The sequence below is a fragment of the Microcaecilia unicolor genome, chromosome 10, assembly GCF_901765095.1.
Source record: "Microcaecilia unicolor chromosome 10, aMicUni1.1, whole genome shotgun sequence".
Taxonomy (NCBI): Eukaryota; Metazoa; Chordata; class Amphibia; order Gymnophiona; family Siphonopidae; genus Microcaecilia; species Microcaecilia unicolor.
The window spans coordinates 206995878-207014844 of record NC_044040.1 but is presented as its reverse complement, the minus strand read 5'-3'; the positions used below and the strand labels follow the sequence as shown (position 1 = coordinate 207014844).

At 42.2% G+C, this 18967-nt stretch overlaps 1 protein-coding gene across 1 annotated transcript in view; it reads right to left on the bottom strand.

Moving 5' to 3' along the window:
• Positions 1 to 1090: 1090 nt before the first annotated feature.
• Positions 1091 to 18967, bottom strand: part of SENP5 (SUMO specific peptidase 5) — a 40224-nt gene continuing 22347 nt past the window's right edge. The window contains 6 exon segments of the mRNA XM_030216546.1: positions 1091 to 1886; positions 1984 to 2034; positions 4873 to 4956; positions 8183 to 8320; positions 9540 to 9617; positions 16956 to 17003. Coding sequence (XP_030072406.1) covers positions 1776 to 1886; positions 1984 to 2034; positions 4873 to 4956; positions 8183 to 8320; positions 9540 to 9617; positions 16956 to 17003 — 510 coding nt within the window. The 3' untranslated portion in view covers positions 1091 to 1775.

The window sequence follows — 18967 nt, the reverse complement described above, 5'->3', positions numbered from 1 at the left end:
TTGTTTTCAGACTTTAGAAAGGAGGCGGGATGGAAGCAGAGAACCCCCTCCTTTTTATTTAAGCATGGAGGCATTAGAAGAGTTATCTGCCCCTCCTATCAGTAACTGCACTTGTAATTCAGATTAGGGGCAGAAATCAGAAGGACACTATGGTGCATTTAAGTTTTCCTTGTAGGGGGAGGGGGGAGGGCAATGGGAGACTGAACATTCACTGTAAGCAGGAGCGAACTGAAATCCTATCAATGTGTCATAAAATTAGGGTAGAAGTATCTGGCCAGCCCGATTTCGACTTGCTATAGGTGTGCCTAAATTGAGCCAGTCAAGTTAGGAAGCTAGTGCTGAATGATCGTGCAAGCTGCCTGTCCATGTTTTAGGTACCTAGATTTAAGCTAACAGCCCTATCCAATTTTCAAAGGTGCCAATTTACATGCATTAACTCCCACAGTCTGGCACCTGACTCAGTTGAAAACTGACCCTTAGTTAGCTCATCAGAAAAATAAATACTTATTTTACGAGTCATTATAATGTTATTACCAGCAGTGAGGTTGGCCATGTTGTACAATTCAAATTCTGAACACCCATCCATAAGTCATCACAGTAGAGTGTATAGTTTACTTTGTTTTTAGAGAAAAAAAAGAAAACAAAAAAAGCATTTAAACAGGAAAGTCATGCTATAAACAAGGTCTCCACTGTGTATGATTTTAGGAAGTTTTGGAGCATCACTCAGGGCTCCCAGGCCTCCAATCTGATAGCAGTTCACAGACTGCCAATATGAAGAAAAAGCAGAACAAAACATGAAACCTACTCTTCATTAAGGGGCCCTCTGACAAAGGTGCGGTAGGTACCATGCGGGTAAGCGTGCTGCAAAACAGCACTGGCAGATGGCGCCCTGCAGTAGTTCTGTGTTTGCTGCGCAGCGTTTCACGCAGCAGAAAATATTTTTCTCTTTTCAAGTACAGAAGGTGGGGAGCAGGTGTACCTGGAGTAATCTGCCATCAGCACACGCTGTCCAATTACCGCCGCGTTAGCCTGAAACGCCTTCTAAATAGGAGGTGATAAGGGCTCAGGCAGTAAAATCACCACACACCTATATAGATATTTTTATTTTATTTATTTTTAGTAGCGCACAGTCATTTATGATTTCCATTTATAAAAGAATGGAAACTCTTGCTGCAGTAAAAGTGGCCTTGGCGTGCAGCAATTTTCACACAAATCACAGGCCACTTTTTACAGCAGCTTTGTAAAAGGATCCCTAAATCCAAACATGTTTCCCTTAGTCCTAATCCAAAATTTACAGCAGCTTTTTAAAAGGATCCCTAAATCCAAACATGTTTCCCTTAGTCCTAAATCCAAAGCCTCTGCATGAACTTCCACAGCTGAAGCGTTAATACATCAGAGAAAAAAAAAAAAGGGCTGGCACGTCTTATAGTTACACAAAATTTACACCTGCCGTTCATTATTTCTATCTACATGTCAAAAGGTGAACTAGTTTAATGTAAATTTCCCCCTTTACTGCATGCTTTTTGCTTATATGCATGCTTATGTAATGTAATAAATATTAAATACCAGGAAAACACAAGAGTAAGCAAAGGTAAGCAGACATGGGGCACAGGGTGGGGGTTCCAGCTGCCCAAAACAGCTTGGCTCTTAAAAAATAAGGAAGGTGAGGTAATCAGAGATGCTGCACCTAACCATCTGAAAGTGAAAGCAATGGAAGCATTCAGAAATTCAAGTATGAGACGATGAGCTTGAATTCTTTCACAAGTCCGGGAGGATTAGTCTATTAGTCGGCATTCACACAACTCCTTGTAAATCCTCTTCCTCACTCGGGGCATATCATCTTGCGAGAACTGAAAGGGCTGGTCTAAGGCGAGGCACTTGCAGTACTAAAACAAGAAAGGGATAGAAGGAACCCAATTATAAAAGACGACCCACCTATAATCACACATTACCAAAGAAAAGATTAGTTCTGTACTGTCTTACCTGGAGCATAAATACTCCACAGTCGCTGTCATTTTTCTGTTGTGGAATGCACTTCAAAAGAAAAATAAAAAAAAAAGAATGTGCTCAGTATAAATCCCTAGTGCTTTGCAATTTTTAGAAACTTACTGAAGAAAACCAATAATGAACTCAATTAGAACTGAGAGGATGCTATTCATAGCATAGATGGGCTAAAGGAGGTAATTTTGAGATACATATACTGTCAAGTAATGACTTAGTATAAATAGAAAATTAAAAATACATTTATAATAAATGTATTTAAAATATATTTGGCTCACGGATACCCTTCCTTAAGCCATCGCTGCTTTGCTTTCCAATAGTCACAGAACAGCTGTTTAGAGGAGACACCAGCAAAATGCTGCTGCAGAAAAGTAGGGTGGGGGGGGGGGGGGGGGGAAGACAGAATCAAAGAGCCAGATTTAGGCCCTTAGGCCTTACAAACAATAAGACTGGTATAAGGACAGTGGCATAGCAGGGGGGGCTGCCACCCGGGGGGGGCGGTTCGCCGTTGCACCCCCCCCCCCCCGGGTACAGTACGATGACACCCCCTCCCCCCCCCCCGCACTCTACCTTTAAAAAGAATATCGGGAGGCGAGGCGCAGTGCCTCGCGCCTGCCCTGCACGTAAAGGGAATGTGGACCGGCGGGCCTTCTCTCGCTCTGTCTGTCCCGCCCTTGCGGAAATAGGAAGTTGCGTCAGCGGAGGGCGGGACAGATAGAGCGAGGGAAGGCCCGACGGTCCACATTCCCTTTACGTGCAGGGCAGGCGCTGCGCCTCGCCTCCGGATATTCTTTTTAAAGGTAGGGTGCGGAAGCTGGTCGGGGGGGGGGGGGGGGGGTGTCGATTCGCCGAGGGGGGGGGAGCTGGCAGGGAGCACCACCCCCTGGGCTTACACCCGGGGCGGACCGCCCCTCCCGCCCCCCCTTGCTACGCCACTGTATAAGGAAACCTTCACCAGTGAAAAAGCACATGCGGAATGTATAAAAACCACAATAAAATTCATTTATAAGAGAGACTTGATTTTCATTTGAGGGCAGAAAGCAGAATTTGATTAGTTACGCTGCCCACCTCGTTTGTATTTTATGTAATCTATTCTAAAGTTTGTGCATTATTTATGTCATAGGTTACAGTGGAGATAAAGCTTTGAGCAGTGGCAGTGTTGTATATTAACTAAGGGGCCCTTTTACTAAGCTGCGTAAGCATCTATGCACGGCAAAATGGCTTGTGGTAATTTCATTTTTGGCATATGTCCGATATGTGTGTCCGAAAATAACTTATTTTTGGACACGTGTATTGGGCACGCGTCAAGAGGCACTTGACACGCGTAGGTCATTACCGGTTAATGCGTGAGACTGCTACGTCAATGGCTGGCGGTTAAAGTCTCAGACCCAAAATGGACGCGCGGCAATTTTCATTTTGCCGCACGTTCATTTTCAGCAAAATTTTTAAAAAAGGTATTTTTTACAGGTGCGCTGAAAAACGATTCTGCACGCGCCCAAAATATGCGTCTACACTACCGCAAGGCCATTTTTCAGCGCGCCTTTGTAAAAGGGCCCTTAAGTAAATGTAACTAGTTACTTTTACTTGTAAAGAAGTACAGGATTACTTTTACTGAAGTAATAATTTCACCAATTTTTACTTTTACTCAGTTACAGATGCTTGCAGTTAAAAGTAAAAAGTAAAAGTGGAAGCGAGCTATAAATTACAACTTCATCGTAAAGAAAATTAAACAGCAAAACCAGGAAGAGGATCACCTCATCTTAAATTTTGCTGTTCAGTGAATATTGCCTATGAGAGCAGTGGAGTTGCCTGTGTTTATTGAATTGGTTACTAGACTCAAGCCAAACAGAATAGTGATGAGTTGGGTCACTAAAGCGGAGATGAAGCTGAAGCTTTTTAGCAATTCTTGGAGAACAGATTGCTGGTCATCCCATGGAAAAAATTCACATTGAGGTGACTATCTTTAGAGAAGTAGTCTGCTTTTCTGGCCTTGACATTCTTGCATCAGTTCTCAAAGATATTAAGAGTAGGCCATCACACAAAAAATTATCAGAAGAGAATGATTCCAACTTTGTGAAAACCACCTTTGTAATTGGACAGAATGACAATAACGACAAAGATGAAAGCAAAGATGCAAGTGATGAATCAGACAGCACTACTTCTAGTGCTGATAATGACAATGATGATGGAGTATTCTTTGCTATATAAAAGCCAAGTTTTCGAGAGATTCTCTTGATTAAAAACTGTAGACCCAGAAGACAAATCAGTAATACTGCAACCTGGCCCGAGTTAAAGGAACTTTTTATCAAGCTAATCCACTTCCAGTAAGTGCAACCTTTTAAATTGCCCTGGATTAATGACTCACGAGCACACTCGCATAAGTGACAGTCATTTTCACAAATGTAGTTTTACTAAAAGCAAAGTGGATTGAATTGTAGGGCAATAAAGTTGTTGGGATAAAAGCATTAAACAATAGATACATTCATTGTAGTTGTGTACTTTTACTTAAAAAGTATTATATTAGGCAATAAACTTTTTACTTTCACTTAGTCAATTTTTAATGTGTTCTTCATTATACTTTCACTTAACTATTAAGTAAAAGTAAATGTATATTTTAAGTACTTTGAACACTGGCTTTGAGAGCATTCCAGCAGAACCTGAATCTGCAGTTCAAAACCTGTGTGTTACCTACTCCATTAGTTATTTCTAAACAGTGGCTGTACCAGCGCCACACTCAAGCCCTTCAACATTTAGCTCCTGCATAGCAGAGGGTTACGTTATTTAGAAAGCAAACCCTTATTTCTTTTGTCAAACGGCAGAAAATCGTGTGTAGAGGGAACAAGGGTAGTAACTGCAGAGCATTTCTGATACCTTTGTAACAGCTGTTTGCCAAACCTGAAGGAAGTCTGGGTGGTTCTTCTCTCTCGCTTCTGTTAGTAAATACTTTCGGATGTTCTAAAAGAAGAAAATACACTTCATGAGCTTTTTCTGTCCATGTGTTTTAATATACAAACATCTTCCTGAAGAAGTGGCGATTGCCCTGTTAGGCTGCCTTTCATTGCTTCCCCATGACAGAAGCGCTCACACCTGGAATACCAGTTTAACTGATGTGGCGGGGGCATTTTCGATTTGCTCAAAACATCCAGAATCCAAGTGGCAAATATAGTGATTTTTGAAATGGCAAAAAAAAATTTTTTTAATGGCCTTTTGCTAGATGTTTTTGTACTCCGTGGGTTTATCTTTTTGGTCCATTTTTGGAAAAAAAAAAAAAAAAAATGAAAAACCTATAAAATCAAGCCACTGGGATGTAGGAGGAGCCAACATTCTTAGTAGACTGGCCACAGAGACATCCCAGCAGAGCAGTGGGGTACCCTAGGGGGTACTGCAGGACTTCACCTAAAAGCTCCCAGGTACAAACTCTCACTGTTACTCCCTTATATTGTAGTGAGTCCTCCAAAACCCACCCAAAATCTACTGTACACCACTACAATAGCCCTTATGGCTGCAGGGTCACCTATTGTGGGTACACTAGGTTTTGGGAGGGCTCACACGTTCCACCACAAGTGTAACAGAGTGGATTATAGGCCTGGGTCCCCCTTCTCAACACTGCACCAACCACTAGGTTACTCCAGGGAACTGCTTGCTGTTCTAATAGGATTAGCCATAACACCTTAGGCTGGTATGTACTTTCACATTTTTTTTTTGGGGGGGGGGGGGGGGGGGGGGGTCATTCCTTTATTCCTCCAGTGGTCATTTAGGGCACTTTCTTGTGGCTTAATCGTTAACAACATGTCTAGCTCTAAACATTTTAGTTTTAGTACTGGACGTTTTTGTTTTGTTCCATTATGCCTGAAAAACGTTCAAGTCTCAGGAATGCTCAAATCCCACCCTCAACATGCCCCCTTGGGATTTGGCCACTCTGAAGATGAACCACATAGAAAACCATCTGGAAAATGGGTTTCGAAAATATCGATTTGGACATTTTGATGAGAAAACGCATCTGCTGGTTTAGGCCACTTTTTAAACGCCTTTTTCTCTTTTGAAAATGAGCCCCACATTCTGTCAACATTACAAATGCAAGATACAAAATATTGTATATTTGGGTATACATTCCATTACAGGACACAGAGCAAGGAGTCAAGTTACACTTCTTAAAGCTTTGAGTTCAGCACAATGATGGAAAGAGGCAGCCATTTATCCACACAAAGGCCCTGTGAACAGAATCTCCTCCATAATAGCCCTGTTCTTTATCCCACAGGACTGCACTGCATTTATACTTTAGTACCTGCTCTATGGCTGCTTATTCAACAGTTGAACCAAGGTCTTCTCTTTATTATTTATAGATTTACAGTTTGTTAGAATAAAAGGTAGTTGTCTAGTGGTCATTTAGCCACCTGCTGATAAAACTGCAGACCCGTTCAGTGCTATGGCTACCAGTGGATTTCACACTTTCAGCAACGCTGCTTCAGAATCAAACGCCCAGTTTCACACAGGGAAAACAGGCCACGCTGCATAGTGAGACAGTAGTAGCCATTAAAAAAAAATCATTTTGGCACCAGTTGTCATCAGTAGGTGGCCAATGGATGCCAAGGCCAAGTGATACCTGCCCATTTGAACCTGCAGAATGTACTTCAGAAACATGGCTTTTACCGAAAGGAATTAACTTGAAAAAGGAAGAAAGACATAGCACCCACTAATGGGCATTTCTGCATGTCTCCACCTCATGAAAGGAAAACTGAACACCTGGGTATCAGTTTGAGCAATGGGCTGAGAAGCAAGAAACCCAGTACTCAGATCCCATTCTCCAAACAGTTCTTGTGACCTTGGGCAATCACTTTTATTCTCATTGCCTCAACTACCCATTTAGATTGTAAACTAAGGGGAAGGGGCTTATTACACTTGAATTATCACCACCACTATATTGTGCTATATACATCCTGTTGCACTACAAAAATAGAAAAAGCTAGAGGGACATTTCATGACACTAGCCACTTTGAGTCTGCATACATGTGGAAAAAAGCGGGGTATAAATGCGCATAAATAAACACACATTTATAACCAAATTAAGCTGTGGAATTTACTGATGATGTGGTCAACACAGTTAGCATGTCTGATTTAAAAATAAGGTTTGGCTAAATTCATGGAGGGAAAGTCCATAAAGCATCATTAGCTGTGTCCTTGGGAGTAATGGATCTTTTTTTTTTGGATCTTAGTTATTTGGCAACTATTAGACAGGATGCTAGGCTCAATGGACTCTGGTCTGACCCAGGATGGCAAGTCTTACGATCTTATAAAAGGTTTTCTACGGGTGAAACTTGCATAATGACAACTTCTCTCCTTGTCCCTCTTAAACTTCAAAAATAAAACAGAAAATAACCAGAAAATAACAGACAGCAGATAAAGACCATTCTCAATTCTAGATTAAAACAATGAACGTGATATTATATACTTGATCATGGTCTTTCTTTGTTGTTTCTGGGACAGACCGGCTCTGTCCTTATGTTCCAACTACTGGATGTAAAAGCCTACCCAAACCTGTCTTGTCATTTGCGGGACACAGACCGTAAAAGTCTGCCTGGCCCTGTCCTTACATTCCAAACTACTGGAGTTTCTGTCGAAGCTCTCTCCAGCCCATCCTAAACAGACTGCTATATGCGGCACTCAGACCGTACAAGCCAGTCCAGCTCCGGTCTTAGTTGATGCAGCAGAGTTGCCATCTAACCACTTGACGTGCCAACACATATGCGACTCTAAGTTTTGTTTTTTATACCATTCATTTTCAAATTAGAGATCCTCTAGGTTCATCCCACACCTTTTGAATTCTGCCACAGTTTTCTTTCTCCACCACCTTCTTCGGGAGGGCATTCCAGACATCAACCACCCTCCTGTCCGTGAAAAAGAAATTTTCTGACATTGCTACTAAGGGCCTACCACCCCCCCAACCTCAATTCATGTCCTCTAGTTTTACCATTTTCCTTTCTCTGGAAAATATCAGATTAGAAACTTCAGCTTTCAGAAGAATGTCAGGTAAAACACAAAGTTATTTCATTAGGCAAATCCGTGCCACACACAAGCTTTGCAAAGCAACCATTCAACCAGCTGTCTTTTTTTTTCTTTTTAATTCTGTCTTCTTATGAACAAGAGGTGTGAAATTCCAAAGGCTTGAAATGCAGTCGCTTACCTCCACACAAAATTTAAAATGGATGCCTTGGGAATCATAAAATGAAATAAGCCGATTGGGGATGTTCACAGTAATGAGGGACCAGTGGACTTCCAGATGAATGGGAATTAATAGGAGGGTCTTTTTAAACAAATCCACCTGAAACAACACGTTACACAAGAAATGTTCTTAACACTTGCGACAGTAAGCTGCCACACATCTAACTCCGTACAAATCCATCAACAGCTACTGAAATGCACATCTTTTGCCCTCTTTTTACCCTAAAATTGATAAGACACTACACAGGAATCTTTCCTACCCAGGAGAAGGTTGGCAGTTTGCTACGTTACAGTTCTAGCATAGAGGGTTGAATTATAATTAGCAATTCTGTGTGGAATACCCAAAAATACACATTATGTTTATATAAACTGTTCTTGTAGGTTGGTGAGTTGTTTTTTTTTTTAAAGGAGGCACATAAGCTTATATAGTGTCCTGAATTTATATGCTATATAGTGTCCTGAATTTATATGCTATTATTGCTCTCTGATTTGCCTCTGTTCAATAGCATTTATATGTGGCAAATCTGAACTACTAAACAGCTTACAACATCGCATTTTTATTAGACACAAATAAATAGTCATCATAGCTGATAACCAAAACAAATGTTCTCGGAATATCACAAATTTCTGAATAACTTATTTGGACCTACTAATTTCAATAGTACATTTGCTGAAAACACTTATATATCTTTATGGTTCTCGTCTTTCCTATTTTTTGCTTGTACTGTTTTCCCACATTAAACACAAATAAAGAATGTTTTACATATACTGTTTTTAAGAAATATTTGAAAGGACTGGGCAGGCGGCTCAGAGGAAGTGCTACAGGCCACCATGTAAAAGAAACTGGGATGGATTCCTGCCTCTTCCAGGCCTGACCAGTCTTTTCACAAGCTTCAGAGGGATGGATTCATCCACTGGTGACATCTAGTGGCAGAACTAAGTTCCCTGCTGAGGCCTCCTCTTAACCTGGTCAAGTTGTCATGAGAGAAAAAAACGGGGCAAAAGGAAAAATTCCTAGCTAATGCTAAAGAAGCCCCACGGCACTGAATTCCAGGTATGACTGCCTGAGCTAGAAGCCCAAAAGAGCTTTATCAAATGATCCATTTTAACATTTAAAAATTCACATGACCCTAAATAATATAAACAAAATAGCAGACCTCCAATCCCCTTCCCCTCTCTAATAAACTTTTCTCCTCCCCAAACCTATCCACAGCAAACACCTCTGTTCTGTAACCCCATTTGGGAGTCTTGCCTCAGTTTGGGAACCATCAGGCTCCCCCCCCCCCCCCCCAAAAAAAAAAAGAATAAAAAAAAAATACCTTTTTAGTCCATCTTTTTACACCGTTGTATCCTTTGGTTACCAGCTGTCTGTGAAAAAAGCTGTTAAAGAAGTGAACCTAAAGTCAAAAATGCAAAAACAGAGTACAGATATTAACACAGCAGTACAGCCAAAAACTGCTACACAGCTAAGACTGAAACACTAGTTCTCAAGATCTGAGGAAAAACTAGTTCTCTATTAAATATTTAATACAAGTGCATCCACTCCGCAGCTCCTCAGTACCTCTCCGCTCTCATCTCTCCCTACACTCCTCCCCGTGAACTCCGTTCGCTGGGTAAATATCTCCTGTCGTCCCCCTTCTCCCCCACTGCTAACTCCCGGCTCCGTTCTTCTATCTCGCTGCTCCCTATGCCTGGAATAGACTCCCTGAGCCGGTACGTCAGGCTCAGTCTCTGACTGTTTTCAAATCTAGGCTTAAAGCCCACCTCTTGGCTACTGCTTTCGACTCCTAACCATGACTCTCTTACTTAACACCCTCATTTATCACCCCTACCACTGCAATTTCCCCACCCCTAGCTGTCTGTTCGTCTGTCCAATTTAGATTTTAAGCTCTGTTGAGCAGGGACTGTCTTTTCATGTTAATTTGTACAGCGCTGCGTAAGTCTAGTAGCGCTATAGAAATGTTTAATAGTAGTAGTAGTAAATATGGCTTAAATAAGCTCGAGGAAGTCTAAGATTGTCCACATAATCTCACATAGTGATAAAATCAAATTGTTCAGAATTTCAGGGACAAGAAAAGAGATCAGATTATTCAGGCATGCTTAAACTATTCTGCAGTAAGTCATTCAAACATTGTTACTGATGCAGCATGGAACAGGAATGCAAAAACTTGGTTTGTTTCATCTAGGAATGAAATAAAAATATTTGATCCCTTTCTATTCTACTTATTCTAAGCGATGACCAAGAAAACATTAATTTTTAATATAAAACCACAGCAGATGCATTTTAGCACAGCAGCAACCAGTTGCAGAACATTGAGTGCAAAAACAAAGAGGTTTTGACCTTTTGCAAGGAACGGAAGCTCTCATCCAGCCACGAGCTAGCTGGTGAGGTATTCCACAGCCTAGGCTCGTCTACAGAAAAGGAACATTTGCACAGGAAATTTTTTTTTTTTTTTTTTTTTTAAAAGGAACAGACTGCAAAGTGCAAGCTAAGGTAGCACAGTAACAGATTTGTGCTGGCAACAGATCGTGTAAGATTTTACACAGTAATAAGCATATTAAAACTGAATACAGAAAGATACAGAAATAATACAACAAGGAAAAACAAGCCATGATATCTATATACATAATTCTCACCTCCAATGTTCAGAACCTCACTGTGTGGCAGGGAAACACTGAAGCCCTGTAGTCTTCTAGGCTGTCAGCACCACTCACTCTCACTCATAGATCCGCCCTCAGCCACGCCCCATCCACACATAATTCAGAACCCCAACGTTCTAAATGCAAATTTGTAGTTGCAAGATCCCATGAGTGTATGCCCCGAATCGCGTCACAATGTGATGACGTGGAGGGCGGGGCTATGACACAGCCAATCGCCAGTTCCACCGCCCTCCGACGCTACCCCCCCCCCCCGACCCACTGCGAGAAACAGCGGACTACACAGGGCCTCCACCCCCACCCCCACCCGACGCACAGTGACAAACACCGAGCTACACAGGGGGAGGAGTGCCGTCCAAACACCTGATCCGCCAGGACCCCGAAGCTGCCGCCCGCCAAAACAAAACTACCCGCCTGCACCCTCCCCACGCTGCTGTCCTGCGCCCTCCCGATGCTAGCGCCCGTTTCATTGCTCACAGAAACGGGCCTTTCTTACTAGTCACAAAATAATGCCATTATTTCAAAAGCTGAAGTGTGACAGAAGCAGGTCAGCTCCATCATAAAGAGAAAGGATGGATCAACATTACTGCCCGACATCAGTAGGAGGCTACTGGAGAACAAAGCCCAAGAGATACAAAAATATAGGTTACAGACATCCATCGTCAGCTAGATGCACAATACTGCATTTATTAAAAGAGGATGCATGAACCCTACCACGTGGAATGATGTGGTGAATTTCATGCATGTGTTTCTCTTTTCAGGATTATTAACCACTAAGTATTTGCCCTCACAAAAGTAGCCACGACAGACTAGGCTTTTATTTAAAGGTGAGCCAAGTTGCCTGATAGACCTAAAACTCAATGGCAGCTGTGGTCCCAAGTTAGTTACTCAGTAAGCAGTTCTTTCACATTTGGAAACGATGCTGAACACTGGCATAAGCAGGGGTTGCGCTAGCCATGGGTACACAGGGCTTGTGCCTCTGAATTTACTGGCCAGTGCCCTGAATGACAGGGCCAGAAACAGCTGCTCTGTTCACCGTTCATGCCCTTTCCTGCCACACAGTGTGTGTGGGGGGGGGAAAGGAAGAGGCTACAGAAGGGAGCACAGCAATTCATTTCTTCTCTGTAATGTCTGCTACAACCTCCTGCCAACTCCAGCTGGCCACGTTTGGGAAAAAAAATTAGGGGCGCCACCGAAGCAGACATAATCATAGCCTGTTATCTCATGATTCAGTTTGAGAGTAGAGTGGTGAGGAGAGAGGTGACATACTGGAGCATGAATCGTATGTAATAAATGCTGAAAGGGAGAGCGACGTGAATATGAGTGGTGGTGAGGGGATGAATGTTAGACAAGGTAAGGAAGGTAAGGAGAGAAGATGAATACTTAAGTGGGAATGGTGCAAGAGGGAGTATGTTGGGAGGGGGGAAGAAAGGATGGATGGCACAAGAGAAGTTAAATGCTGGTGAGCAAAAGGGGTGTGTGTGAATGCACTATTTCCCCTAGTTCCATAAAACCAGCAATGCAAACCTGGGTTGTCCGAGGTCACAAGAACATGCCAGGTTAAGGTACAGGATATGCCCGAGAGAACACTGTGGTAGAAAGGGGATGACTTGGGGCAAGTGTGATCACAGAGGTGTCGAGGAGAAAGTCACATGGTAAAGCTGAGCACACAGGTTTTACTGTAAAATTAAAATGGATCTAGAGTAAATTAATGAGATCCTAATTTCGATTGCACAGATCTTGCGTGCTAACTGGGGGAAGCCTGCCAGACAGAAAAGCACACAAAGGTTCTGCAGGGAGGGCGGCTCACTATGCACATGTTCGAAAAAAGCTAAGTGCCAGAACACACCTGTGCCTGTTCAGCACAAATATTATAAGTTTTTGAAAGGCTATTTATGTGCAGAACTGCAGTTACAGATGTGTTCTGGCACATTGGACATGTGCATACGAGCTGTTACCATCTGTCAAAGTTGCAGAAAACATATTTAAATCCCCAAAATTGGCACAAAAGTCTCTTGACCAACCCTTCTATGCAACCCTGGACCTGGCAATTTCTCACGTTAAAAGCCATTTCCTTCTGTGCAATGCAGAGTAATACTTAATGCCATATTAAAATGTATGGTAATGAGGTCATTAACTCATGTGCTCAGCCCCTTTCTGCATTGTGTAGCTAGTAATGCACACATACACTCTGCGGTACTTGATTGGGGGAGGGGGGGAGGGTTTGAGTCCAAAGTGGGCTGGGCTCCCTAAGCCCCACTAGCAGAAGACTTCTTGTGGTGATACTCAGCGCCGTGCTATTTGCCCTATTTTCCCGCCCTGGCACGCATGCTCGGTTTTAGTGAAATTGAGTATGCACGAAGTTCGCACATAATCAACTTTATTAAAATCAAACATGTGTGCGAGGGAGGGGAGAAGCAGCATGGCGGTGAATATTGCCGCAGGAAAATTTCTGCTTGTGGGGCTTGGGGACCCCCACCAACCAAACCAACAGACTTTGGGAGCCTGAACCCAACTGGAGGAGGCCACTGCTGCATGTGTCAGTTCATGTTATCTTTGTATATCAGAAAGGGGGGGGGGGGGGGAAGTAATAGGAAAAGTTTAAGGAATAAAAGGAGAGAGAAAGGATGGAAGAATGAGCGGAGGAAAGTAAAAGGGAAACAGTTGAGAAATGTATATTTTTAAATTAATGCATGAACTACTCCTATCATGAAGTCAGAAAAATAGAATATTTAACAACTCAACATAGGCCAGTCTTGTGTGTGTGATCCCAAGTTTTCCTTTTTCTTGTGACCTGCTTATTTTATTTCTTGATGGTTGGTTTAACAAATAAGGTGAAAGTGAAAGGTGAGAAAGTCAGTGTGGGGATGAGAGGCAGGAGATCACAGGAAGAGATACGAGATAGAAGCAACCCTTGGAGAGAGATGACCTGAAGTGCTGGAACAGGAAAAACTGGAGGGTCAGATATGAAAGGAGGAAGGGGGAATGAGATCCAGATCCGAGTGATATGATGTAAGAGTTTTACGGATAAAAAAGAAATGAAGAAAATGAAAGGATAAAAGGAGGTAGAAGTTAAGGATACAGAACAAAAATATGCAAAACCTGAAAAAGAAGTTCGGACATGAGAAATGAAGAGGAAATTAGAGACACCGATACACCACCTCCCCACACTATCTACCCTTCTCCATTGAGAATACTGACCATTTAACCCTACTCTCCGTTTTTAATCCACAATAGAACACTACCGCTTATCTCATGACTTTCCAATTTCCTCTGGAGTCTTTCATGAGGTTCTTTGTCGAACGCCTTTTGAAAATCCAGATATAAAATCCAAATATAGCCCTGCTCATTACAACCAACCATTTAAAACAAACACTCAAGTAAAAACAGCCCTAATAAATGTCAACTGCTGTATACAGTCCTTTGTCCCACCTCCCACCCCCTTTCCTCCTCTGCCACATAAATTCTACAAATTAGTGAGCGCAGTTGTTTCCTCAGCACCCACTAAAACCTAATGTTCATTTCTAACCCCTGCCCAGCAGCCAAAATATCAGCAGGTGAATCCATTCTTCATGCATTGGACCATAATGACTCTGATGTCTATCAGCCATCACCCCCCCCCCCCAAAAAAAAAACAACATTTATAACAAAGGTAGAAAAAGCATTTTATTTTACGTTCTTATCATTAGAATATGCAAACGTAGCGATCTAGTTGCTGCACAGCTACAGTACTAAACGGAATTCTCTGCATTCTAGGATTTTTTATTTACAGGATATAGTACCTGCACTATTAGGATGATCAGGGTCCCTCCTTTATATCAGGGCCGCCGAGGGGGGGGCAGGGGGGACAATAGTCCCTGGGCCTGGTCCTCCAAGGGGGGCCCGGCGCCGCAGTCCCCTCCATCACCGGGCCGGGCCCCCCTGAATTCAAATCATAGCGCCTCACCTCGATCTCGCCCCGTGTGAAAGAAGCGCAGCAGCGGCAGTCTGCAGATCGTCTCCCTTCGGGCATTCCCTTCCCTCGGCGGGACACAGGGAGGGAAGGCCCGAAGGGAGGCAATCTGCAGACTGCCGCTGCTGCGCTTCTTTCACACGGAGCAAGACTGAGGTGAGGCGCTATGATTTGAATTCAGGGGGGCCTGGCCTGGTGGTGGATGGCAACGACCTTGGGGGGGGGGGGGGGGGGCAGCCTTGCCCCAGGCCCGGCCCAGTCTCTCGGCGGCCCTGCTTTACATCCAACAGCTGAAGAGGCGAATATTTCTCATGCTCGTGAAGAATTATTTTTTAGATACTTTCTATGCTAAGCCAGTAAAAGGTTTCAGTTATCTGACAAAAATCCCATAACTAGAATATAATTTTCTGTGTTGCTATATAAGTACTAATACTACTACTACTACTTATCACTTCTATAGCGCTACAAGGCATACGCAGCGCTGTACACCATACACAAAAGACAGTTCATGCTCAAAGAGCTCACAATCTAAGTAAGACAGGTAAACAGACAGAACAATAAGAGGTAGGGTACAGGGCAAGTAAGTAGTGGTTAGGAGTCAAAAGCAGTGTCAAAGAGGTGGGCTTTTAGGCAGGACTTGAAAAAGTACATAAGCATCGCCATGTATACTTTTTGGATTACATACAATTTATTTTTCTTATAGGGAAAGAGCTGCTGGAAGGATCTTCATTTTTGTGAAAACAAGAAGTGCTTCTCTGAATGCAACAGAACTGGTGAACACCCTCGAAAAAAAGAAATTAGCAACAGCACATCACTGTGTACGAATCCACCAATATGGTGTGTCCCCTTGGCCCTTCCAGTGTGGTGCAAGGACAGTTTTTTTTTTAAATTGGAAGGATCTCGGTTGACACTAGTGTCCTGTTTCTACAGTACTGTTTTCTGAGGTTGGGAGGAAAAGACGAAGATTGTAATTGTTGACTTATTAAAGTCTCAAGACAAGACCATACAGGCCCAAGTCCCCAGTAATGCCTCCAGTCCAGCAGTGAAAAACACACCTCCTCTCATTAAAATAGACGTTAAGAAAACCCAGCTTACTAAAATAAAAATATTCAAACACACTTGTTACCAGTGTAAGAAATACTACTAGAAAAAAAAAACTGAACAGCAAGACAGTCAGTTGTCGGGTAGTGGCAACATTAACGACCATGCTATGAGTAACTTTAAAGTTGCACTACAGTGTTAACATCGGCATACTAACACCATCGGTCTGCTGTTTAACGAAAAGTGGTGCTCAGTGTCAAACCTAACAGTGTCCACACAAATTCCCAACTAATTTTTTTTTTTTTTTTTTTTACAAACAATAAATCCTGCTGAGACACCAACACTTTTCTGTAAGATCACACACCAGCTTGTTTTTGGCTGGGTTAATAACCCCCCCCCCCCCCCACCTTTTTAGAAAGCCGTGCAGTGCAGACACTCTTTGAATGGGCTGCGTCTGCATTACCACACTGGCAGCTGCTAGCGCAGCTTTGTAAAAGAGGACGAGGGGAGGTATGTATTTGTGTAATTGGATTATGCATGCTTATTGTACTACACAAATATTTTGATATACAGATAAATATGTTAAATAACGTAGTAAGCAGTTACTAACGTCATTGTGAAACATTAACAGTTACTCTCAAGCTCGCGTAATGGTGGATCAGTTGTGACAACATTCTAAGCAGTAACAACTGTAGCTAAGTGTATTCGAATACATTTATTTTAGTCTAGCAAGCTTGTTTTTGCTTTCCTCTACTTCCCCTCTTAGGAATTTTGTTATATTAAAAGTTTTTCTGGTTTAGGCCCTACCTCACTTGAACAGCGCATCATAACAAGTGTTCAGTGCTTTCCTCTCACCTTCTGCCTTTGGTGGAAAAGGGAGGAGAGGGAGAGAGAGACGCTTGATAAAATTAGATCTGTTCTCTCAGCCCTTTTTTTTGGGGGGGGGGGGAGGGGTAGGAATCACCTAGTTACTCTCAATATTGTATTTCAATGTTTTAAAAGAAACAGAAAAAGTCATTTAATCACACAATAAAAATGCACACAAAATTAACCCCCCCCCCAAAAAAAAAAAAAAAAAACTTACTTTGCCAGGGTCTGCATCCATTATGAGTTCACCATACATGTTAATAACCTGCAAAGAATCATGAAACACTCAAATATTACACTGAATTTCTGAAATTCTAGGCAGCTAATATGAAACTTATATTAGCAGAACATAGCCAAGAACATAATAGCCATACTGGGTCAGACCAATGGTCCATCTAGCACAGTATCCTGTTTCCAACAGTGGCTAATCCAGGTCACAAGTACCTGGCACAAACTCAAATAGTAGCAATATTCCATACTGCCGATCCCAGGGCAAGTAGTGGCTTCCCCATGTCTGTCTGAGTAACAGACTTGGACTTTCCTCCAGGAACTTGTTCAAACATTTTTTTTAAACCTAGATACGCTAACCGCTATTACCGCATCCTCTGGCAACAAGTTCCAGAGCTTAACTACTTGTTGAATGAAAAAACTTCCTCCTATTTGTTTTTAAAGTATTTCCATGTAACTTCACTGAGTGTCCCCTGGTCTTTGTACTTTTTGAAAGAGTGGGGGAAAAAAAAAAAAGCAATTCACTTCTACACCGTGACACAGTAACCTAGCAGATGACAGCAGATACAAACCAACTGTACATCCACAGTCTGCCCAATTGACCAGGAAAGGAATACCTTCCTAGTATTATTCAGATATGCAAAAGCATATGCTCCTCCTTTATTCAAACACTGGAGAAAAGATAAAATACATAAGATACAAAATATGTTCAAACCCAGATAACTCCTGGGTCCACCAGAATATTCTGACTGTTATAATTATTAAAAGAAATGGTATAATCCAATTTGAACATCCATACATTACGTGTGTCTGTGTTCCCTTTTATGTTATTTTATACATATATCATACATACAGATACACACAACATAAAAAGGAACCTTATCTTTATACACTTGGAGAAGAGACGGCTGAGGGGAGACATGATAGAGGTGTATAAAATAATGAGTGGAGTGGATGTGAAGTGTCTGTTCACGCTTTCCAAAAATACTAGGACTAGGGGGCATGCGATGAAACTACAGTGTACTAAATTTTAAAAAAATCGGAGAAAATTTTTATTCACCCAACGTATAATTAAACTCTGGAATTTGTTGCTGGAGAAAGTGGTGAAGGCGGTTAGCTTAGCAGAGTTTAAAAAGGGGTTGAACGGTTTCCTAAAGGACAAGTCCATAAACCGCTACTAAATGGACTTGGGAAAAATCCACAATTCCAGGAATAACATGTATAGAATGTTTGTACGTTTGGGAAGCTTGCTAGGTGCCCTTGGCCTGGATTGGCCGCTGTCGTGGACAGGATGCTGGGCTCGATGGACCCTTGGTCTTTTCCCAGTATGGCATTACTTATGTACACTCAACTCTGCCTTTCTTCAAACTGAAGCATGGCTTAATGAGACAAGTGGATTTAGCAAAGGGAAATCTTGCCTCACCAATCTACTACATTTCTTTAAAGGGGTGAACAAACATGTGGATAAAGGTGAGCCGGTCGATATTGTATATCTGGATTTTTCAAAAGGCATTTGACAAAGAACCTCATGAAAGACTCCAGAGGAAATTGGAAAGTCATGAGATAAGCGATAGTGTTCTATTGTGGATTAAAAACAGAGAGTAGGGTTAAATGGTCAGTATTTTGAATGGCGAAGGGTAGATAGTGGGGTTCCGTTGGGGTCTGTGTTGGGAATCCTGCTTTTTAACATATTTATAAATGACCTACATATGGGAATAACTAGTGAGGTAATTAAATTTGATGACACAAAAGTTATTGAAAGTTGTTAAATCGCAAGAGGATTGTGAAAAATTGCAAGACAACCTTAGGAGACTAGGGAATCCAAATGGCAGATGATGTTTAATGTGAGCAAATGCAAAGTGATGCATGTGGGAAAGAGGAACCCGAAGTACAGCTACGTGATGCAAGGTTCCACATTAGAAGTCACCGACCAGGAAAAGGATCTAGGAGTCATCGCTGACGATACTATGAAACCCTTTGCTCAGTGTGCTGCGGCAGCAA